Raw genomic sequence first — 24,929 nt, forward strand, 5'->3', positions numbered from 1 at the left:
GCCTAGGATTTCTAGACCGAACCCTGGTATACATACCTCTATAATTTGTAAGTTTGATTCTTTAAAGGTCAGAGGGTTTGGCAATTTATAGTCAATGGTCATATATCGGCTTTTAAGCTCCCCCCTCCCCTATAAAAAGTACTTGACAAATATTGTATTTTCCTTCTTCCATATGTCCTCCGTTATGTAATCAAAAAAGTTAATACTCATAAATAAAAAATTCTCTAACAATAGGTAATTTTGAATCAAGGAAAATGGCGTCTTTTTATATACAGATAAGTTATTCCAAAACTAAACATAACAAAAACCATTGGTTGAATATGACATAAGCAAACTAAAAAAAAATATTATGTCCGCAAGATGGTGCCTTGAAAACAAACAAAATTATACTAGAAACTATAAGAAATATTGTAAATTTGACGCTTTCATTCTGTTAGATTAATGGTTGCAGTTCTCAACTATGTACCGTTGTTCCTTATGTATCATGGGATCGGGATATGCAGTCTGCGAACAGCGGGGGGAAAAAACTACTGGGAACTTAATACTATGTATTTTCTTTAAATTTTATAGCTACAAAATGGTGCGGTGGATATCTTTTTAATATATGAAATTGAATTTCATTTTTCTATTTCTTTTTCCAAAAAAAAAAATTATTATCAGTAAATAGCTTTAGTTTTTTGAAATTTTTCATAAATAATTGTGGGTTTTTGAAAAAAAATTCAAAAAATTTAATATTTGAATTTTTTGTAAATAATTGTGGATTTTGGAATTTAAAAAAGAATTGAAATTATTTTCCGAAAACTGTAACTTTTGGATTTTTTTTCGAAAAAATTCCAAAAATCAAGCCCCACAAAAATATAATCCAGCGAACACATTTGCTCATTCTACAATACATACGTTAAGTATGTTATCATCCTAGAGGGTGCTTCAAATAGTTTTATGTTCGATCCTCACTGTATTTTACATTTGATAATACTTTTTTAAAGGAAGTCTTTAGTTTTTATAGAACTTTATGATGATTCCATGTCAGATCTGGAGTGATTGATGTATATATAACTATATATTACATTATTTTGGTCAAGTAACTTCAGCTTCAAAAAATTTCCTTGCTTTTACTATATATTTTATCATTATGATCAAATTACTTTTAAGTAAACAACACTCATGCTCTATTGATCCGAATTATATTAAAAAAAACTCATACTATGTATGTTGTTATATGCTTCTTCAAATCAAATCACAGCTTTACGTAAAAATCCCTTATAGAAGTCCGTTTCTGAAAATAAATTATACACCATGTCCATACTTATGAACAAATTAAACTTCCACACCCTCATAAAAATCACTCTATAAGTGATTTATCAGACCACCTTATGCAAAGAATACAATATATAATTCGTGAGAAAAATAATAAACTCATAATTAAAATTGTTTTTTGAGATAAAATACAATGTACATAGTACAATGGTAGACAATCACTTTGGGACAGCCTTTCTATTAGCTCAACAAATAATTATTTTAATATTGTATTGTATACTATGAAGACAAGTTATCCAAAGTAAACCTACAATGTATGGCTAATTAAATATCATTCCATCACAATATTTGTTATTTATTTAATGTATCGACCTGACACCTTTTTCAATATTACTCATCACACCATTCATCACTCTTCCATTCCACCCATAAGAAAATAAATAACACTGGAATATGAAGTACACACAAATATTGTTTTGTTGGTATATATATTTACATAAGTATTGCTTGGTTTCTGTTATCAATTGAAGATAAATCTTAGTCAACCATGTTCATGCCCATCTCTTGCTTGGTATAGGCAGAAAACATTCCTCATACTTAATTAGGCATGATACTCTTTACATTTTTTGTTTGTTTATCTAACTCAAAATATAACAGAAGATGTGATGCTATTCGGTAGCATTTTGGACATTATAAAAAAAAACAAAAAATCAACATAGAACGATTTAAAAATGTTTTGGAGGAGAGCTGCTTAGCTGTTATGACGTTTTATTAGATTAGCAACAAGCTTCTGTGATAAGGGCGTACGATGTTGATCCTCAATTCTTTTCTAAGGAAGTCCAACAAGGATTTACAATTATAATTCCGCAGCAAATCCTTAAGGTTCCTCTTTGCCTTTTAAGAGCACAAAAAAATGTTCAATCCGGTTTTTGTATATAATTACAGGAGTGTCCGCAGGGGGTGAAGAGGAAGTGCTGTCTGTTGCCCCCTCCCCCTTCAATTAAGGAATTGTTTTTTTTTTTATTAGAAAATGTAATATTTGAATTTTTTTTTTTCAAAACATTTAATATTTGAAATTTAATTAATTATTCATTTTTTTTCAAAAACTTAACTTTCTGTGAATAATTATGGACTTTTAAAAATTTCCTCCAAAAAAGTAAATACTCGGAATTTTTTTCTCAAAAAATTTAACTTTTGACCAAGGCCTCCCTAAAAATATAATCCTCCGGACGCCCCTACATTATAAGTTGAAGAAAAGAAAGTACACTCCTCGGGGATTCAATAATAAGGATAGCAGCTTACGAAAGAGATAGACACTCTCCCGTTTTCCAACTCACAAAAATGCAAGTGGGCTATCACATGCTATCGATTAGTATCACAAGTGATGACTCTTGTGAATTCGGATTGTAAGATATGATACTTTTTCATAAATGTTGGTGGGAAACAATGGGATTAAATGGTTTACAGGCAAGTTTCTGATTTTTCTGTGGCTCCATCCTCTAGTTCTTTATCAATATTATTTAATCAGTATGCAAATATTCCATTCTCATCAAAACTCTCTGATCCTTTGACCATCTTCCCCATCCCTTGAAACTTTTTATTAGTTCTTGCTGCGTACATTACTTTTCTAGTTGACTTGACGTCATTGACAATCACCATTCATGATTCAGCAATTCCATTGTTTCTGTACCATTTGTTAATTAATTGCCACATGTTTCTTTGAATTGTGTTCCATCACTTATTTAGAAATACCACCTATTTTTATTGTATAAGCAACTACAGTTGAAAAATGGTCTTTCTTTTTAGGATGTCTGGGAATGGATAATTCAGATAACACTTAAAAAATTCGCAGATTTTCCCGAAAAAATTTCGAATATGTATAATTTTTTTTTTTTTTCTAACATCAATTTCAAATTTATTATTTAATATTTGATAAATTACCGACTAATTAATTCCCGAGAATCAACGTTATAAGCAACGCCTATTTGCAGGTGGTGAGTGCAAAGAGCAAGTTGTATAAAAAATGAACAACATTAGATTTGATATCACAGCTAAATTAAACTATATTATGAAATTAGTACAAAAATTGCATATTGTTTTGAACTTTACAAACAAACTAATATTTTAATATAATTACTTCAAAGATTTTACTCCAAAAACGTGAAAATGATTTTTATAAACCAAGTTTTTTTTCATGTATCGTATATTTTTTTCAAAGTTTACAGGATTCAGTGTTATTTTTTGTCTTGAAATGTCTAAATTAAAGACAAAAGTATAAAACATAATTTGTAGGTCCATGGTTTTCAGATCCAAAGAATATTTTAACTATTTTTTTATTTACTTCAAAATCTGAGAAAATGTCTTGTAAGTACAAATTAATGATGAAAAATGGATCCTTTCTTTAGAAGAGTAATTAATTATTCATTTTTGTATATTGATAAGGCTTTCAATTGGAAAATTGATCGTATACAAAATGTTGCCTCTGTAGACAAAAAAAAACACATATATTTTGGGAATTAAAGGTTATTTTCATTTTTTTTTCGAGGTAAAAACAATCAAGGACACAACATTTCAATCCAAGGCTATGCCAAAAAATGTGCCCATTAGCTCTGTTGTCCCATATATAATATAATTATACTGTATAGTAATTGATGGTTTTGGGCAGGGATGCCACTCAAGATTTTATAATATCCCTAGATTTGCCCCTAAAAATCCCAAGAATCAATACTGAAATCCCAAGAAAATAATATGAGTTTATAGAATATTTTTGTTAGTAAGGTTGTCAGCTCGATTCTTTCTAATATATTATTTAGCCGCAGTTAAAATCAAACAAAACGAAAAAGAGTTATGAACGAGTTGTACACGACTAAACTTGTAGTAAACTCTAAACTTTTAGATCATGGTTCACCAAGCCTATGCCACCAGGGCACCCGGTCGCTCATTGGCTTCTTCTTAGTCGTTGGCTGAACGTCTTCTAAAAATATTGTATGTTTTTGATTTCTTGATTATTTTATACATATTTTTTTGAGCTGGTATCCCTAAAGCCTTTTTGGGAATCTTAAAGTAGCACTCAGGCTTAAAAAGTTGGTGGTGACCCCCGCTTTAGATAAACAAAGTTTGAAGGTATAATGCATACAATCAAAACATAGAGATAAAATACATAGAGTGCTGATATGAAGAAGTAGTTAACGGGGTGGAAAAAAAAGAGGAATAGTTGACCGAAACAATTAAATATTTGTCTTGTTGAAGGATAGTGATGTTTATTCTACAAAATTCAAGGTTAAGTTTTTTTTTTGTTAGGTATATATTTATACTATTTTTAAAATATTTATTCTAATAATACTAATTTATTACCATAATTAAATGAATGTCAATAGGTAAAAATGTGAGATTTGAATTTGGAAAGATTAATGTTCTTACAGGTTTATTATTACTGACTGATTGTCAGTGTAGGTATATATTTATATGGATGTATATAAAAACTAACGTTTCTTAAGTATTTGGCTTTAAAAAAACAAAAACATTGAAATAATTGTTAATATTAAATCAATTACCAACTATGTAGTTATTCCTCAATCCTTTCTAATTTCATTACCAGCTTCTTAATCGTTTCTTGCTTGTGCCCTCTACAACTGTAGTAATTATTGTTGCATACATAAAATCCCAATATTTTGAAATTTTAATACAGGTCATATCTAACATGGCGTCAATATCCCAAAATCTTGGTATAAATCGCAAGGAGTGGCATCTCAAGATTTGTAGGTAAATGCAATGTCAAAATATGTCAAAAATATGCTTACTTTTGAGAAAAATTAATAGATCATACATACATTGAAAGGATGTAACCCAAGATCCCTTATTGTAACTTTGTAGATTACATATATACCTCTATGGTGTACCTATATACCTAGGAAGGCAGATAGTTATTTAATCCCATTTATTTAAACAATAATAGACATGACATGTTCATATAAAATATGAACAATAAACCAATCTACATACGTACTAGTAGTGATGGGTTCGGTTTGAACGGTCAGGAGAATTGGCCAATAATATTTTTACAAAAGTTCAATTTTCCGAATGAAATTTCGCCGAAGAACGATTTGCCGAACGGATATTTCACCAAAATACTATGTGGGATATGTAGCCGAAAACGTCGAGAAAATTGCCAGTAGAGAATTGCTATGATTTTTAGTGAATCATAGCTAATTGGATCCTTCAAAGAAGTTCGGTTCGATCGAACAAAAGAAAGGATCTATTGAGAGATGTGCCCAGTTCATTTCATCGGTTCTATTGGTCCAAGTCTCGGTTCTTTTATGTCAACGGTCTCAGTTTTTTTAAACAGGCTCAGTTTGGTAACAGGCACTTAAAACAAGGGGTACCACTAGAAAATTTGGGCCCAGGAAAGGATATTACATACAAACAGAACCACAGCTACCTTATACGCAGAGTGCATAGTGCCCCAAGTTCCAGCAGAGACCCTGAAAAATAAAGTTGCTTAATACATTGGTTTTCAAAGCGGAGTCTAGGAGGGGGGGGGGGCGCAGGAAGATGAAGAATTGAGGATTTCTTTCAGTTTATACATACATTGTCATAGGTTAGCTTAGGAAACACTGGCTTGAGAAATATTATAATTATCATATTATAGGAGCCCGACATGCTTACTAGCGGACCTAGGTCATAATCTACCCCACCTCTTTTCTCTTTTATTGACACCGTCTGGTGCATAAAACTATTTTTCCAGATCCATAAGAAGTATTTGTCTATTCAGAACTCAGTTACAACTGTATCACTTTGGCGACGTAAAAAAATCATCTGAAAATGCTGCAATTGTACAAAAAAAACAACTAAGAAAATTGAATTATTGATTAAAGTTAATTTATTTTTTATTAAATATATCTATTGTATTCTCTTTATATATTCTATATCAGAACAAAAGTATAAGAACTGAGACGGATAAGCAATATATTGCGGTCTGGGTTCGACTTTGTCGGTTCCGGTTATAGCGGTTCAAGAACCGGAACCGCTTGAACCGATAGACCGATAAGGACATGTCCTTCGATTTGTTTCATTTAAAATTCAGTGTATACCTACATATTCTATGGATGAATTATTCATGACGTCAGTTGTGTGTAAAAATTGTGAATATCTACCTACAAAGACGTCATATGAAGTCCATGCGCTAGAGCACAAAGCAATCAGGATAATGATTTGAAAACGTTTAAACTTCGGTCTACGCTCTGAGATACCCGTCTGGATTGAAATATTGGACCAAATTGGGTCTAGAAAATATGACTTAAGAGGAACACGGATAAAGTTTTGTCTTGGGGGTGGAGTAGTAACACTAATATGGCATACATTTCCATATAACTAGAATACAATTACTATATCTATTTTGGAAAAAAATTCTACTCTAGTCTAAACTGAATAAAACAAAACAAAAACAATTGATCATTACAACGAAAAGGGTCACGTAATGTAAAAACATGAAACTTTTTTTTAATTTCTGATAAACAAAAACCTTGACTTTTATGCTATACCTTATTTATTTTTTGTTCAAGTCACTTTATTGAACATATTTAATCAATACCTTGGGAAGAAAGTACGAATAGTAATTGGTAGACGACTTCATTACACATTACTTCTTCCTGTATTGTTTACTCGTGAGCCCACATGATATTTTGGGTGGTTGTAGGATGAGAAATGGTTAAATAATAGTACTATCAAAAATGCATCTTATTCATCTATGTTATTTGATGCCTTATAGGAAGTTGCGGTAGGGATATATATCTTTTTCTGATGGTTTTGGCTCATATACCCATTACCGACAAGGAACTATTTTAAACATGGAATCAAAAATAATTGGCAAGAAAATATTAAATATTATGTACACATCAATCCACTTTTATAAATTAGGAAAGGTGAAGAGAAGTTATTTTACTTCAATTCCAAGCGGAATAACAAGGTTTTACTCACAAGTTCTTGTCCTAAAATATTTTCATAGAGTTCAGTTCAAGTCTTCATATTCCTTTTTTACATTTTTAGTCCATAACAATACCCCAGGAGTGACTGGGGTAAGACCTGTCTTTAACCGCTTTCATGACGTTTTTTTAATGGTCTCTCCTCCAGACAGTTGTCCATATATTATATTATCATCTGGTTTTAATTCCTTTGGCCTCCCTCATTCTGTTTACAAATTATTTAAAAGTAACTGAACACATCAGTTTGAAGGGAAATCAATGAATGAACTTTAGGTGAATAACTTCGTTACTTTTTTAAGTGTTTGTGTTCATATGAAAATTGAAATACGTTTTATAATATTATAACCCTTTTCCTCTGACATTATTACATTAATTTGAGTTTTAGAACACCATAAGCAGTGTTTAAGCATGGCGTGGGTGGTCTAAGTTGATCACACAAAGTTAAGTTACATGACAGACAAACTTTTATCCTTGACAATAATGACGAGACTTCGTTCTAGAAGCAAGACATATTAACAAAACTATATTTGCCTTATTTTGTTGGTGAGTCAGCAAGCCGTCAAAACCAGCTCCCTTTTTCGTGTAACTTAGAATAATGGAACATTAACTGATTCATCCAATTTATATTTAAATATACCTATAAAGAATAAAATGGCAAAATCATTCCCCATTTTTAAATTATTTATTTATTACTATTTCATAAAATTTCATTCTGCGTTCAGTAATTATTTCCGTTCCGTTCTGCGCTCAAATCTTAAACAGTCATGACCATATACACTGTACAATACCAAATTACAACTTCCACATCGATAGTGTCACAGATGCCTCGTTTGAGAACACCCAGTACAGCAACAAGACTACAAAAACTGGGCCGTGGACTAGGCGAGAAACTATAAGAACGATCGCTACCTCGGCTATGCGGTCGATGAGGTTCCACCGGTCAACCAGACTACGTTCCAAACGTCCTCCATGATGCTGGAAATCGTTGCAATAGCTCGATGATACTTTCCCAATTCTGGAAACACGATTTGTAGCCTCCTTCATTGCCGATCATGAATCCTCACGAATATCGTTCCTGGGCATATGTCAAAAGTAGGCCCTATGCCGTCCCCACTGCCGTTCGTTTCTGCTTTATCAGCCCTTTAAAGCATACTTAAATATATATATATTTATATATAAACTTCGATTTCTTAAATTTTTTTAAGTAGTTTTAGAACGGAACGCTAAAATCTCATTTTTAGCGTTCAGCGTTTAAAAAAAAATCCGTTCTGTTCATTGAACGCTCATTCCATAGAACGCCATTCAATTTTGCATTCTGTTCACAAGCCTCGTTATAAGTATGTGTGTGTTTTTAAGAATAGTCATCTTGCCCCACAATGGTGATCAATTTACCCCGATCATGAGGTTGAAGATGAAGATTTCTACATTAGTACGAAGATATTATATAGCGCGAAAAGGTGTATGGTGTTATTGATTTTAACAGGCTAGATATATTCATTGATTAATGTTTAAATGAATTGCTGAAAAAACAAATGATAACAAACAAAAATTATATGGCATGTGACCGTGCACGTAAAATTTGCTCAACTTACCCCGTCTACCATATAAACTTAACTTAAGTTAAGTTTAAATTCGTATTGGAGTCCAAATCGAGTTGATTCTTGTAATGAGAGATCAGATCGAGTCGCAAGTATTCAAAATATGGACTCTACCGTGGAGTATGCCTCGAACCCAAATCCCTACCTCTGTAAATGATTTTATTAAATGAAGTATTCACAGTTAACAGTTATTAACTGTTGTAGAACAAATATTTTAATTGTACTTGCATAAATTATGCAAATTTTAGGGACTGAAGGTGTTTTTAAACTAATCTTACAGTGTAAATATGGAAATGAGCCACAGTGCATTTATATTTCATTAATTAAACATCTTAGGAAGCATGTACAATATGTGGGTTGATATATTCAATAATCAAATCATATTTAATCCATTCAGCATATTCTCAAATTATGTACAAAATCAAAAATATTCAAATGCTTTTGTGAATATCTTTAACATGTACAAACATTTGTAGCGTGTTCAGTTATACTCATACTGAACTTTTGTATAACTAATAGCTAATTATTGGGGATTAAGTAAAGTTACTTCGTTTGCTTAGTTTATTAAAGCAAGGAAATCTGGAAGAATCATTTATTCTGTAGAGGCAGGGCTAAAACTCAAAAACATGTGAATAATAGGTTTTACAAACAGAAGGCAGACATCTTGAGAGTATTTTTTCGAGAACAAAAAATTAAAATCGGTATCAAGTCATGCAAAAAAATGTATACCTGATTTATCATTTAAAAAACAAAACAAATTGTAGTCAAACGAACTACTTTGGATACTCAAAGGATCGGAAACCTTTTACTGATCTCCAAGTAGAATTAAATAGAGTGCAGAGTTATGTCCTAAATTTTATAGTTGAAATAAGGACTCAAATATTGATGATACAATAATTAAACTGTTTTGTAATCCTATATTGTTAACTTGTGGCAGTCGTCAGGCCCTTGAGTAATATTGTCGGTACAATGTAAATTGCAACGAATTGAGGGGTCTTGTAGTACAAATTACTTTTTCGATTAATGCAATATAAGAAATTGAGAGTATAAATATAAGCATGTCGAACAAAACAAAAAGAAAATTAAAGTAAAATTTGATTAAATTTTGGCCGTAAATTCAAAATTATTGTTTTTAGAGTGTAAAAATTAGAATTAAATTGAATTTGATTATACTTGCCTATAAATAGGTCCAATTTATCCAAATAATATAATTAATAATGACATTAAGTAATGAGTTAATTTAATATTTTCATTTTCTAATCCTAATTGATAGTAAGAGAAGTACTTGGTACATTAATCCTCGAATTTAATCATCGAATAATCATTAAGACAATGAAGAGAACGTTGCTAACAAGAGTAGCAAGGATTTCATAACCCCTGGAGTGATTTTATATGTAAAGTTCACAATTTAAAAAAAAACGGAATGTTTCATGAAGAACCTTATATGGATGGATAACAATGATTAAGTACATAGATATTTACAAACAATGAACACATAACGCTACATTACTTCGATAACACAAAAAAATAGAGTGTATTTTGTTGTCAGCTGTCGAGGTGTATGCTTCTTTTTCCCGAATCAGTGTTTTGAACGTTGATTGGTTTAATTAGAAGTAGATCCTTGTAAGCTATGAACAGTTTCCAACATTTATTGAATAATAAATCTATAGTTGGAAGAAAGGACCAACTACCAACTGATTTCGGCCCTTTTTCCCACCTGTTTCTTCACAGATGAAAGGTTGTTTGACACACTAAAAGTAACGAAGTGATAAGTAAATATAGGACGGACCCAAATTTTCTCAGATCCAAGTAGGCTCTGATCTTTATACGTAAATATGTGAGTAAATTTCGAGTACCCAAACTTTAGGATCTAGTTCCGAAGCCAAAATTAAACAGATACTTGTCTCGAATTTTATGAGCATTTTACCCAAAGTTTGAATCTAAATACGATAGGATTCGGATTAATATTACATTTTTACTTACTACTGATGCCAAAACAAAGAATAACCCAATGTTATTATTAGTAGAACATAATTATTTGAACTATTGTTGTAATAACATTGGGGATTAACCACACAATGTGACCTTTTTTATGGATGTCGCTCAAAAAAGTACATAAATTTGATAGTAGAGAGGGGTTCATTATGTGGACCGTCAAAACAAAGGGAATCTACAATGGTTTTTCTCACAATTTAGTTTGGATTACATTTGTCTTCGTTAACGAATTATCGTCAATTTCTATCAAGAATTATTCTAATTAACTCTTTAGACTCACTGCAAAATTGCACTTCAAGAAGTCAAATTGATTGTTACAGTAAAAGAATAAAAAATTGATAGATTTTATGTTAAAGGGTATACCGGGACATAAATCATTCTATTAATTAAATAAAGGTTCCACGTTATAGATAACATTCAGGGGCGTCCAAGGATTTTAAAGGCTTGGTTTTTGAATTTTTTGGAAAAAAATGTCAAATATTAAATTTTTCGCAATTTTTTTCCCGAAAAATCCATAACTGTTTGCAGATATTTAAATTATTTTGCAAAAAATTTCTAATATTAAAAATAAAAACTGTTGGTTTTTGTTTTTTGCACAAAATTCCAAAACTCACAGTTATTCACAAAAAATAATTTTTTTTGGAAAAATATTTTAAGTATTAAATTTTTTCGAAAAAAAAAAAAATTGAAAAATTCATAGCTATTTCAAAGGAACATCAATTTTAATAAAATAATGTCATAAATATCCTATATTTATATATTGTGGCAAAATATCCTGAGACAAAATAGCTTTAAGACAAAATGTCCTAAGGCGAAATGGTTATAGATGAAAGTACGTGGTGCTTCTTAACTCATCCCACAAATTTGAATTCAAAGCATATAATCGACTCAAATATATCTATGAATAATTAGCTTGCTGTTATATATGAAGTAAAAAATATTTTGGGATTTTGTCCTGTACTTGATTTTTGTTCAAAAAAAAATTTTATGTTCACGCACCACATATCTTAACACAATACAAAAACTATTGTTTAATATATATGAAGGTAATCCTTTTGTAGGCATCATTTACTGTGTTTGCAATTTTGAATATTTTTTAGAATTTTATATTAAATATCTTTTTATTTTAACTTGGGTATTCATGGTTATAAAAAAGTTTAATTTGATCCAATTGGCTCTAGAATGAAGTGGGTAACAAAGGAGTTGAAGAACTTTGTGTTATAGTAAATAATTCCGAGCAATGTAGTTTTCCATAAAATAATAAATATTAAAACTTATATCCATTTGAACTCCTGTCAACATTGAAGAGATTTATGCATGCATTTTTAGTCATGCTTGAGTTATATATATCAAAATAAAACATTATGAGAAAAAATATAATTATTATTTAGCAATGGGGATGATTAATTAAAAATCAAGGCCGTCTAACGAAACAAAGATACTCCTATAAGAGAAACAAGCTTTTTTTATATATATTAGGTACCTATTATTTTATTGCGTATACAAGATCCTGGGTAGCAATGTTTTGGCTCTTATTCATTCGGTCCTCAGGACTGTCCATTATTGGGACTGGTCCTCAGGATGGTCCATTATTGGGACTGGTCCTTAACTTTCAGTTCTTGAAATTTTTCATAGAAATATAAATGGCTTATTAAGCGAAATTAGATATATGAAATATGTATCAAAATTATTGCATATATCTTTCACGGGCATATTATATTTTACTCAATTATATTCGTTGTTTTAAGCTATTATACTTGTATAACGGAATAATAAAAAAAGGAAAAATATCCTCAATGACCTCTGGAGGGACTGATTTTACCTTTTTTAAGGACGGACAAGTGGAACTGCAGTTGACTGGATGGGACTGGACCACGATCCTCGGTTCCCAATAAGGACCCACACAACATTATGACGTATGCAAGTTTTTCTTCATTTCACAGATTGTTAATAGGAAATGAGCAAACTAAAAAATAATCCGCAAGGTGATGTTACTGTATGTAGCTTGTTGTTTGAAAAATAAGGTGTGATAATAAGAATTTTGATAGGGCCTTCTTCTTGAGGAACCTTACGATTATGTTATTTTCTCGTATTAAAAGTAATATAATTTGTGGAGTTGTATTTTTTTGCCACAAGATGACGCCACTCTCTGACACTTTATTCACAAGCAAAGTTGCATAGTAATATTCAAGTATACTCAACTCCTCCAGCGGTCAAAAAAAAAAAAAAAAAAACATCACACAGAACACTACTTGGTCAAATATTGATCACTTGGTCTTAGTTTCACTACTTGGCTTATAACTTTGGTTGCAGGCAGAATAGTATTTTTTCCAAAGCTGTTTTTTTAGCTGTCTGTTCCTGTTTTAACTTTTAATAAAAACACTGCCATTTATCACCATTAGGAATTAAGGAATTCATTTACAACATTAAATTAGTGCCTCATTCATTTTTTTAATTTTCTTTTATATAGTACTGTCTGGTTTGTAATGAGTAGGAAAGGGATTTCTGAAAAGAAAAAACTTAGTTTAGAAATTAAAAAGAAAAAAAAGTTGTTGCGTGTGCTCGTTTTGCTTTTTTGTTTATTCTTTCATAGATCGTGGTGGAATTAAAATCTCTCTCAAAAAGAAAAATTCTCGCCTATTTTCGGTGTAAATTGTTTTAAAAATTTATAAATATATAAGTATTTCAATATCATTATAATTTATTTTCACTAAATTTAATGTTATTTTAAATAGAGAAGGTCTCTATAGCAAAAATACATCCCTCCCCCCCCCCAAAAAAAAAATCATTTACATTGCATCTGATATTTAACAAGTGCATTGATTCATTTATTCAATAAGTCTCGCTCCCCTGCTCTGTGCTTCTAAGTAATACCATGCTTACTAATGGTGTAACTACGATAGGAATAAAAGTTTCCAAGAACTTCCTCTGTTAATATATGATCAAGGTGGGTTTTTGTAGGGATACTGGGAGCATTTCTCCTGGATCAGCTCTCGTTTGGGCACCGCGCTCTATATTATTTTATAAAAATTTAATATATACACTGAGAATATTTTTTTCAAAGAAGACGATAAACAAAAAAAATGATTGATCTTATTTAAAAAAGTTAAAGTTGGTAGAAAATGACATGATTGACTAACTACTATAAATATATGATTTTTTAAAAGCAAAATATGTCCTAGATAAATGATTTTTTTCACTAAATATCTTATTCTTCTAAGAAATGTTGAGAAGATGTTCCCATTTAAAAATAAATAATTAAACAAGTTATATTAATTGAAAACAAATATTTATTCAATCATAAAGCAATCTAAAATTGTTTTAAGGAACATCAAATGTATAAAAAATTCTTTTTGACAACAATTTTTCCCTTCCACGAAATCTCCTCACAAAATTATATTGTTATTGGATTTCGTAACTTTTCCACCAAAGAAAAAAAACACTCCAAAATCAGTTGATATTTTTCCAATTCTTCAAAAATGTGGTATTATCAAATAATAATATGAGTATCAAATTATTCAGTATTAATATCACAGCTTAACAACATCATATTACAGTTTAACCAGTTAACTTATATATTAATAATAAGAAAAATGACACGTCAATCACTTCATTATGTCTTGCAACCTTTAAACAAAAAAGAAATAGAAAAAAAACCCCAAATCAGTGGGTAGTAAGCCAATTCTTTCCATCTATAGAATTATTAATCAATCAATATTGATAATTGTTAATTGCTTAAGAAGTGCTGATTCCAAGTCAACCAATCAACGTTCAAAACACTAAAATATTCCTTCCCATTTTTTCCAAAATTTTACATATTACCACATATTCAAAAAAATAATAATTTTTTCAATTTTTGAAGAGTAAAATTTAAACGGCAAGTTTTTTGAGGACATCTATTTGACAAAATCATGCCCCTTGCTCCATGAAAAGTTGACCTATTAAATCTTAATTTTTTTACATCAATATTTCTAAAAAAAATTCTAATTTGGTGAAATAATTTAATTTCTTATATTGAATATGCTCAAAATTGGAAACAAACTGAAGTTGACAATTTTAAGCAAAAAAAGCAAATCAGAGAGGAGAAAAAACTACGACTCTTCGTACGGTATTGATGTCCAATCTTTTCTTGGAGTCCTTATAGCTAGAGTTGATATGTTTCTAATGAAGAAATTACCTTTATGAATTAGAAAAGGAAAAACGGTAGATATTTTAAATGTTGAAGTATCTCCCGCCTTCTTCTCGTGGTCTTTTTTTTTTTTTTACAAAGACATCAATATAATAATTGTTTTTCAAAGTTTTTTTATACCACAACTTATTTTAATAAATATTCATTACACACTTGAAAATAATCATGGTATAAGTAATTTTTACAAAGCTTTTCCTTAAGATAAAAGAAAAAATAAAACACCTTCTTTTCTTAAGAGGTACATAGGAACCTTAAGGTTGAAAATACAATTAACCCTTTCTTCAGACATAACGAGAGAAAATGGAAGACAAGCATTGTTTAAAAATATATTCAGACAGAAAAGGTTATTGAACCATGTCTATCTTGTCAATGTAATATTAATTCGTCACCTAATGTAATCCAATTATTCTCATTGATTGAGTTTAGAAAACAAATTACTCCATTTGATGTATTGCTTGAAACAATAAAGTAAAATAATTTTCAGTTACCTTGCATTCATTATACATTAATGACTTCGTATATGACTGTGTAATAAACCAATTCAATTTACCTACAAATGTGATGAGTTCCCCTTTCCGTATTGGCACATTTAAATAGGTACATGAACAGATAATGTGCAATACTTGAGGCATACAGGGTGTGCAAGCTATCTGTGCCTCGTAAAGGATTTTATGTAAATACAATTTTCTATCTAACCAATATTTCAAATTGATAAAATGAAACTAGGTTCTGAAAGCTTCATGGATTCTAATTTATTTTATTTAATACAATCACATCCAGCATTTTTTTAAAAGTATCTATACGAGGCCGAAAGCGCGAGCAGGCCTTCGCCACTTTGCTCCATAGCAAATCTTGGAATTTCTTCTTGAACACAAAAAAATCCATCGGATTCCGTTCCAGCAAGTTAGGAGGCCAAACGTTCGACGAGGTGAAGTTGTCAAAATTATTTGAGACTTTTTTTTTCTTCTTAGATGTGGAAGGGAGCCGAGTCCTGTTGCCAGATGTAAGGCCTCCCATTGGCAAATATCTCGATCCAGAGCTTCACCTTGGTCTCTAACATGTCCAAGTAGGATCAACATTGACCTTGAGGAAACACATGAGGAGGTATGATGAGGCCTTTAGAGCTAACCACCACCAACACCTCAACGTGGCCTGGGAACTTTGTCTGCATGACTCAAAATCCCCTTTCGACGCCTCAACTTCCCTCCTAACCTTGCAAACGAACATCTTACTGAGTCCCAGAGATCGAGCATTTGTTTTATGGGTCGAGGCACTGATTCCAAGGAGGACTTCGCGCCTTTTTCAAATATTTGAGGCAACGAAATCATCAATTGATTCCATTTTTTTTTTCACAAGCTATATAACAAAAGAAAAAATCAGGTGCCCAAGCGCTTGTGTTTCCCGAAGAGAGTGCACCAAAGTGGCGACATAGATTGCTTGCGCATCATGTATTCAATTAGTGTCATATTCTTCTATGTTATATGTTTTCCTCCTTGTAGAAAAAGTTATTTGAAGTGTCTACTGTCAAGTCATTATGAGAGATATGGATTAATAATGGCCTAATTCATATATTATTAACACAATATGTATATAGAATGGTTTCATGAATCCACAAAAAACACGCCTATGTTACATAAATGAACCATACTTTGCTCTAACCCTCACCCATCATCTTCTTTTTCTCCTCTCCTCGCTTTTGTAAGCACTACATAAAATAATTGTATCCGCTACTACCAATGGTATAAAACTGGTACGCGCAGGAAAGATTGTATTCCCTTGTTGACCTCTTGAATCCAAATGAAGAAAAAAGAGAAAAATTACAACAACGTTACTGTCAGTTGTATTCTAGCGAGTCTACAATACTCCGAATTAGGTTTTTACTATCAGTATGCAGCGTGTAAGTGCAATAATTCCGTGATTAGAGTCATCTTTTAAAGCATTTTTTTCTTATTTTCAGACTATTTCTATATTTGTAGGAATAGTTTGTCTGTTACTATCCCTTCAATTGACTGACGTAGAAGCTCGGCATCGGAGACGGATTCGAAACCAAAATCTTTCGATCAAAAGGAAACCAATTAAGTTTTCTTATTCATTTGATGTTTCAGATGATAATGTGCAACTGTATCAATCACAGTCGCAGACGAGAGATGATAAGGTAAAAATGTATATCCATTCCTTTGGCAAAATTAACAATGTAATATTTTATTAAATGATGTCTATAACCTCTTAAGTTTGATTACAATTTCATTCCTTCAAATATATTTGCACATATCGGTTTATATATATATATAACTTAATACCAGGAGATTAATAAATGGATAAATTGATTCAAACAACATTTTCTTAAAATTTGTATTCAAATCAATAATAATAGCCGTATTTTCAGTTTATTTTATTTGATAAAAAATGTCAGCAAAGCAGATACGTTTTTATTTATTTTATTGGATAGTTTGAAATTAAAATACAGCGATATGCCATTAATAAAGTAATTGTATTTAATCGTGACTGCACAATAGGGGCATTAGTTACCCCATTTTGTGAGAATTTACAGTTGGAGTGGGCAATTAGTTTGGTTTTAGAAGGAGTTTTGATCTTTCTTTATTTTTAAATTAATGTTTATTTTAATTTTATTAATTTCTACAGAAAATCCCTATTGACTATTAAATTAGGGGGGCCAATCGTTTCTTAAGCACAGACATGTCCATTTTTACATCCTGAAAATCAACTGCACTCATAATAAACCAAATATTCCATAAATGCATTTCTAAATTGACTATTAGATTATATTTATTTATTATTACAGAAAATTCATAGTAAATATTAAACAAGGGAGACCAATCGTCCTCTTTTGCACGACCAATTCCTCTTTTTATATCCTGAAAATCGACTTAACTATTAAAGAACTAGACATTTTATGGTTTTATTTATACGTAATCCCTAGGCGCATGGGCAGAATGTAATATGAGAATATGTCCGTGCCAATAATGCCGGTTGGTCAATCAATATATACCTGAAAAGTAATGCTGGTTTTATTTTTGAAAACGATGCATGTAGGCTGTAAATATATCCAAACAAGAGCCATTTCTTGATTAATTAATTACTTATATAGTTTATGCAACCCATTAACTTTATATTCGCAAATTCATAATTCATACAGTCACTAAACCTCCTTAATTGAACTTATATTTGTACACTTACATGACCTATCTTTTGAACACACAGTCCTAGCACTCAATAATAATTTTTGAGTCCTATGATGAGTTTTTTGCCTTCCAATAATGTATTTAGCAAGTTAAATATATATATGTATATCTACATAAAAGGATCATTGCATGGGAGCTACATCCTCGACATCGAGTAACGTTACTTGTATCTATACTCACAATATCATTCATAGGTTATGTACATCAGGAAATTCAAATTTTTTGATTATGATTAATGTTATAATACTTAGTAATAATATTAACTACTACTAAATACCTCAAATAAGTACGTGTACTTATTTACGTGTGGTAAACAAAGAATTCCTTGGAACGAAGAGTTGAAACGTACGTAATATTTACGTCCATATGTATGTATACAGCAAATCATACTTTATAAGCATACCTACATTTGAGCCATTGGTGAACAAATACCTGTATAATATAATTCAGAATAATACTACAAAAATGTCCCCAAACGAATAAGTTTAGGAAAGGCGGGATACCATATTCAACATTTGTATATATTTATACAATGTGCGAGGCGAAACCGTGAACTTGACTTTAAATCAATCTGAATTACTTCAGCGTGATATTTTTAAAATCCTAGGTTGCGTTATTAAAAGAAGGTACTGCTCCGGTTAATAAACAATAACTAAATAAACTTTCAAAAATGAAAAATTCTGAGCATGGAGGAGAAAAGCCAAAGGGAGTCTGATTTGCTCCACGCCGAAATGATTGTCAAAGAGATCATGAAGGTCGTAAGGCGCTCCCGGAGTCTTGTTTACAGAATTAAAAGCATATGGTTTTAGATCATAACCTTCAGAAGTCCGGCCAAGTTGATGAGGCAGCGTGCTAAGGCTCTCAATGTCAGTCTGTGAGGACGTATGTGAAGGATTTGGGGAAGGTCTCTTATAAATGACGACATCGGCAACTGCTTTCAACAGCAACCAATGCCAATCGGATCCAGAGAGGCCAGTTTTTGAGAGGAGAGCCTGTGCTACCCCTCACCGAAATTTGGTTCACTTTAAGTCCTCTATCGAGCAGCAGGGGTCGGCCATGTCCGACACCTTCATCAAGAAGTGCTGTGGCACTTTTAGGCCTAGGTTGGAGCCATGGTAGCAGCCGAAGGAAATTATTTTAAAAATAGAAGGATATATCAATAAAGAAGTCACTATTGGCAATATATTTTAAAAACTTTGAATATTATAATCCTCAAACCTCAACAACTATGCCTTTCAAAGTGGAGAGGTTTTGTGATACAAAATATGTTTGAAAGCAAAAAAAATGATTAACTCGTCATATTCTCTCACCCAAATAAGAAACATTTTAAATCAGAGAACCTCATTATTTTGACAGGGAGAGTTTTTTTAGTTTTAAGATTATAATATGCAAAGTTCTTAGAAATTAATTATGTGTACACGCAGCATAGATGTGGTAACCCGTCTATACATTTGAATTACGTTATTCAACCATGCAATTATCCTAATACATAACATAGATTTCTGCAAATATGTAACAATGCATTTTGAGTCAAGATAAAGTAAAATGGCTTCGAAAAACAACTTTATATGAGGGGATTGTGTAAATCATATACAATAAATATAAACGTTCAATCATATAAATATTTATATATATCCCTTTATAAATAATATATGTATGTAAATCAGTCGGGATTAAAATGAAAATGGGGAAATGTTTTCATTAGTCGTCTAAAATGATCTTCTTTATATATTTAAGTTAATCGGATTTTTATAAAATATTTCTTCGGCATAGGGATATATTTCTGTAGTAAAAGTAAGTCTACATAATGAATTAAGTTTTATATGTACGCATGAGGAGTGGAATGAAATAAAAATGAGTGTAATTGGATTTTTTTAACATTAGCAATTTTTATTCATTTTGCAGATTCTCTCCAAGAGAGTTTGCCAAGATGTCATGATACTCTTTACATACATATATGGACCATAACTAATCCTAATTTATTTGATAATTCAATAAAAAACTGTTGTTGAATTGTTTTTGTAAAAGATGAATCCTCTTCAAGCCTTGCCCTTATTTTTATGTGATAATGTCACTGATGTTGAATCATTCCAGCGTAGAGAATGAAGATAAATCTATTTCAACAATCCACAATCAGCTTGTTGAAAGACTCATTATTCACCGATAAACTCATCATTTTCTTTCATTATAGGTACATACATTCAAATCTGTATATTTATTTTTTCATCCCATTTTTCGGGTCTTGCCTTTTGCCCTATGCTTATTTGTTTAAAGGGTTATGTAATGATTAATTGCTATATTTAGAGTCTCATCCATCAAATCAGTAGCACTCAAATGAATATTTGTAATGGTTTTTCAAAAACAAACAAAAAGTAATGAATTTTTTTCGGTAGATGTACATAAGTATGTACGTTTAGTATGAGGGACTCCTGGAATAGAAACAGAGGTAGAATTGATATTCCTTGATATCTTGAGTAATTTTCTTTACAATTCAGCTTAACATTTGAGGCACTGCATTCTTCAAAGTTGATTATTTTAAATCCTTAAAACAAAGTAGCGAAACTCACCTATTAGCTTGAAAGATACATGGTCGTACTGATATATTTTTCCATTTAAAGATGGGGCTTTTTATTAAGCGACAGAATCCGTCACTTAATCATTTAATATCATTTTCCTTTATGCAGTATACAATTTTTTCCCCTTCGTAGAATATTGCTTGTTAGATAATAGGGTGAGTTCATGGAGGCTGTGTAGTTAATTATGAAGTAATATTCAAGGTTTCTAGCGGACAAAAAAACTATCACTACGACCACAACTTCCTACAAATATTGATCACGTGGTCTTCGTTTCGCCACTGGATTTATATAAGTACATATAAAAAGGGGTTCTTACTACACACCCTTACCACACGAAAACTAAAATATCCCAAGTATTCTTAACGTTGATTGGTTCAATTAGAAATTGCTCTTGTTAAGCTGCGATCACTTCTCAACCATTATTGAATAGTAACTCTATAGTTGATAAAAATTGGGCAACTACCAACTGATTCCCGGACCTTTTTCCCGTTTCTTTGTGTATGAAAGGTTGCAATTTGATTACTGCTATTTGCTGCCTACTGTTGTGAGTGGAAAAGTATTCTACAGTCTTCCTCTAATACCTATTAGTAAAAAATAAGAATTGGCTGAGACTTGGAGATCCTCAATGGGCTTAAATATCTTAAATACAATACAGAAATTGTCATGATTCTACAATCAAAAGTCTAGAGGCAGAGGCAGAACCGGAGGAGAGGGACTCTGGACTCCAATTCTTCGATATAAAAGAACATTGATGCCTTAGGCAAGCTTATGGAGTTCTTAGATGAGAGAGAGCCTACCACTGAAGACGAGTGTTAATTGACTTAATTAGCAGAAATATGGAATCCTAATATCTCTTTAAACGGAGTAGATGAGAAAGATGCTTGAAATGGATGACTAAAAGGAAGTAGATATTGACAGATGACACGTTTTCTTGCCCACAATCGTGAGTCGTTTAGTGAAGTCAAATTCTGTAGTTAAACCCCTTTTTATTTATCCCAGATTTATAGCTTTGAATTATGTTAGGCCCTTTATTGAGCATTTTCTTCTTTTATCTTCGTATAAGATTTTGATGATATTTTAACATGCTAAAATGAACAATAATTAAATATGCAAGTTGAATACTGCATGCATGAATGCTTCGAAGGCGTTCGTATCAGATACTAAATTGATTATTTATGAGCCTTGCATTATAGAAAATGTAGAAGGTATCTCAAGGTAACCTCAGAAACAGTTTGAGATGGAAATCATATTGATTCGCCGTTGAACCTATCATGCTTGAGCTAATTCTTCGTGGGTGAAATGAATTGAATATTAATGAAAAACTTGATGAACAAAAAAACCAAAAAATATCACAACAAATCCTTGTATAGGTAAATGTATTTTTCTTCTTCTAAAATGAGTCCCAACCCATTATTTATATATATCACGCCCCTCACAACATGACCTTCAAATCCGTGTGTATATTAAGGATTTAATCATATATTTTAGAAAAATTTAAGAGATATTTCTGTATTAGATTACAATATAGGTATTATGTACAGTGTACACAATTACTTACAATATTTCTTCTTTCAGGTTGTAACGGGAGAATACTCGTGGGTAGATGCGCTTGGAGTTCGACGAGTGACTCGCTATCGAGCAGATGATACTGGGTATCACATTTTGGAAATGCGAGAAGAGAATCCAGTCCCAAAAAGTCAAAAACTCAAAAGTCGAGTCCGTATGAAGGAAGCCTTTCGGAATCGAAAACTTCGTAAGAGGAAGCTAAGAAAACTGAACACTAACAATAGCATCAAAAGATCATCTTTGTCTATACGGAAGCCCAAAGTTCTGCGAGTTGTGAGGAAACGAAAACGCTTTGAGCCACTCACTTTATCAACTAATGCTCTTAAACCAGCCCCAGCAAAGCCTCTTCCCATTCATGTCTTACCCCTTTCAATCCTTGACCCAAATGAGCCTCCATTATTTTTGACATCCGCTCCCTCACTTAGCATCATATAATTCATGGAACAATGTATATTTTACGACATTAAAAGACAATTATAACATTATATTCTAAAAGTGGTTGCGATTAATTGTGTGCCTTTGTTTCTCTGTTATTGTAACATTGCCGAATCCTTGTTTTTTGTAAGACGAAATAATGGGAAAATGATGAGAAAAGTTCATAAATACATACTTAGCTATATTGAATTGTTTACTTATTTTGCACTGACTTGTATCACTTCCAAAGCAAATGTACCCATTCTCTAGAACAAAGTTCATACATATTTTTAGTTGCAAAGCCATAGAAGATATTAATTATTTTAATACAAGCAGACCTTTGAACATTAGATTACAACAACAATTTTACAAAATTAGTTCAAAGTGTTATCTAATACAGGTTTGCAACCTTACAAAATAAATATCTGCAAAAATTGTTTTAACAATTTTTCATGAGTGTTCCATGAGTTCCATGGACGTCACAATAGAGGATGCGACTCTACTCAACTTCTCGACTAAGAGGGGCATATTGAACTAGCAAATATTCTGAATTTATCTGACTTACATATTGTCCGGCTCCAAACAGCAGAATGGAGTTTCGTGGCAATGAAACTCTAAATACCTCCAGGGCATGCCATACACGGGTCGCTTTTTTAAATAATCAAAGATGCGGTGTATTTTCTTTTTTAGCTGTTTTCATAAGTTGACTCCTGTGTCATTTAAAGCAGCTGACTCTACGTATTACACAGGTTTATCTCGCTAACACAAAAATATCCTATGTATTTTGTTGTCAGGTCTCGATTGATACGTCATGGGTATTTCTTAATTTATTCTTTCTGATAAATAAACAAAGTAATAAGAATTTAGTAATGGGACGATTACAATAAAATCCCGGTGCCGATTCCAATGCAATTCTAGTAAACATTTCCGATACCAATTTTGATTCTTTAATATTTTAAAACATACTTAAAAATTACAATTGATACAATAAATCAATAAAATAGTAATAAATGATAATCCATAAGAATCGCAAATTAAACTTTATTTTCCTGATACCCATTCCGATTCCGGAAAAAACACCCGTTTCATCGATTCCGATTAATCATCCTATCACTAGTAATAATACTATACTTATACTCCTTTTCCAAAGCCAAAAGGACAGAATACAATTTCTTGTTGATCCCTCGTTGGTGTTGTATATTTATATATATAAATTGGTCCTTCTATTATTTTTATCTAAAATTTTTGGGAATCAAATAAAAACAAAAATGTATAGCTACGCTTTTAATGAAAATATTACAAAGCAATATTATAATGCAGTATCGAATAAAATGTAGGAATTTAATATTATGATATGTATACTTAAATATCTCCCATTCATTTTAAAAATGGTGGTTAAATAATATGAGAATGATAGTCTTGGAGTGATTAAGAGATAAATACAGTTGGTATGATTGACTTATTTAGCAAACTACCAGGAGATTTCGAGCCTTTTCCTCTGTTTTTTTGCAAGAAAGATTGCGTGATACGGAGTGATTATGAACACAAAAAAGGTATTATATAGAATTATAAATTGATTGACCACTTTGAGGAAAATAGTGTGGATGAAGTACAATTTCAAAAGTGGGTATCAACCTATAGGTCAGAGCTTACTGGTGTGGTACTTCCAATACAATTTTTTTTTTAAATACTTTATGACACAGCAGAAAAGTTAGCCAAACAAGACTTGATTACTAAGTGGAAAAGTAATTTTTTGAATTTAGAAAAAATCTGAAATTATGGTAGGTGAATTTTTACAATTGAAACTTTTCAAAAATTCAATTTTTTGTGAACAACTGTGGATTTTGGAAGTTTTTCTCCAAAAAATTAAATTTTTTGAGAATAGATGTGGATATTTTAAAAAAAATAATATTTTTGAAAATTTTATCTTAACAATTTTAATTTTTTGATTTATTTATTCACAAAAATTTTAAAAACCAATCCCCCCCCCCTCCCCACCCCCTCTAAATATAGTAATGGGGAAGCCTAATAATATCTATATTTTTTTTTAATTAGGGATTATACATCATTTTGGCAAAATTACATAAGATTGTAATAAAAAAGTGACAGTTATTTTCTCATTCTATAATTCAATTCTCAAAGATTTTTTT

The 24,929-nt window shown here is 31.2% G+C and overlaps 1 protein-coding gene and 1 long non-coding RNA gene across 2 annotated transcripts; one reads left to right on the forward strand and one right to left on the reverse strand.

Moving 5' to 3' along the window:
* Nucleotides 1–16,772: 16,772 nt before the first annotated feature.
* LOC121121813 (uncharacterized) lies at nt 16,773–22,989 on the forward strand. Its single transcript, XM_040716793.2, has 3 exons — nt 16,773–16,917; nt 16,978–17,175; nt 22,375–22,989. Exons 1-3 carry the CDS (start codon nt 16,909–16,911, stop codon nt 22,798–22,800), a joined length of 633 nt encoding a protein of 210 aa, XP_040572727.1. The 5' UTR covers nt 16,773–16,908; the 3' UTR covers nt 22,801–22,989.
* LOC121121814 (uncharacterized) lies at nt 22,801–23,470 on the reverse strand. The gene is made up of 2 exons (XR_005865579.1): nt 23,345–23,470; nt 22,801–23,045 (listed from the first exon to the last, which is right to left on the reverse strand). It is a non-coding gene; the product is annotated as an uncharacterized lncRNA (long non-coding RNA).
* Between the last annotated feature and the right edge of the window lie 1,459 nt (nt 23,471–24,929).

Source organism: Lepeophtheirus salmonis, chromosome 7, assembly GCF_016086655.4.
Source record: "Lepeophtheirus salmonis chromosome 7, UVic_Lsal_1.4, whole genome shotgun sequence".
In the NCBI taxonomy this organism is placed as follows: Eukaryota; Metazoa; Arthropoda; class Copepoda; order Siphonostomatoida; family Caligidae; genus Lepeophtheirus; species Lepeophtheirus salmonis.

What these genes read in the sequence shown, in the direction of transcription:
- LOC121121813 (XM_040716793.2), top strand. An exon ending in CGCAGACGAGAGATGATAAG is followed by an intron (nt 17,176 to 22,374) that starts GTAAAAATGTAT and finishes TTCTTCTTTCAG; the next exon opens with GTTGTAACGGGAGAATACTC.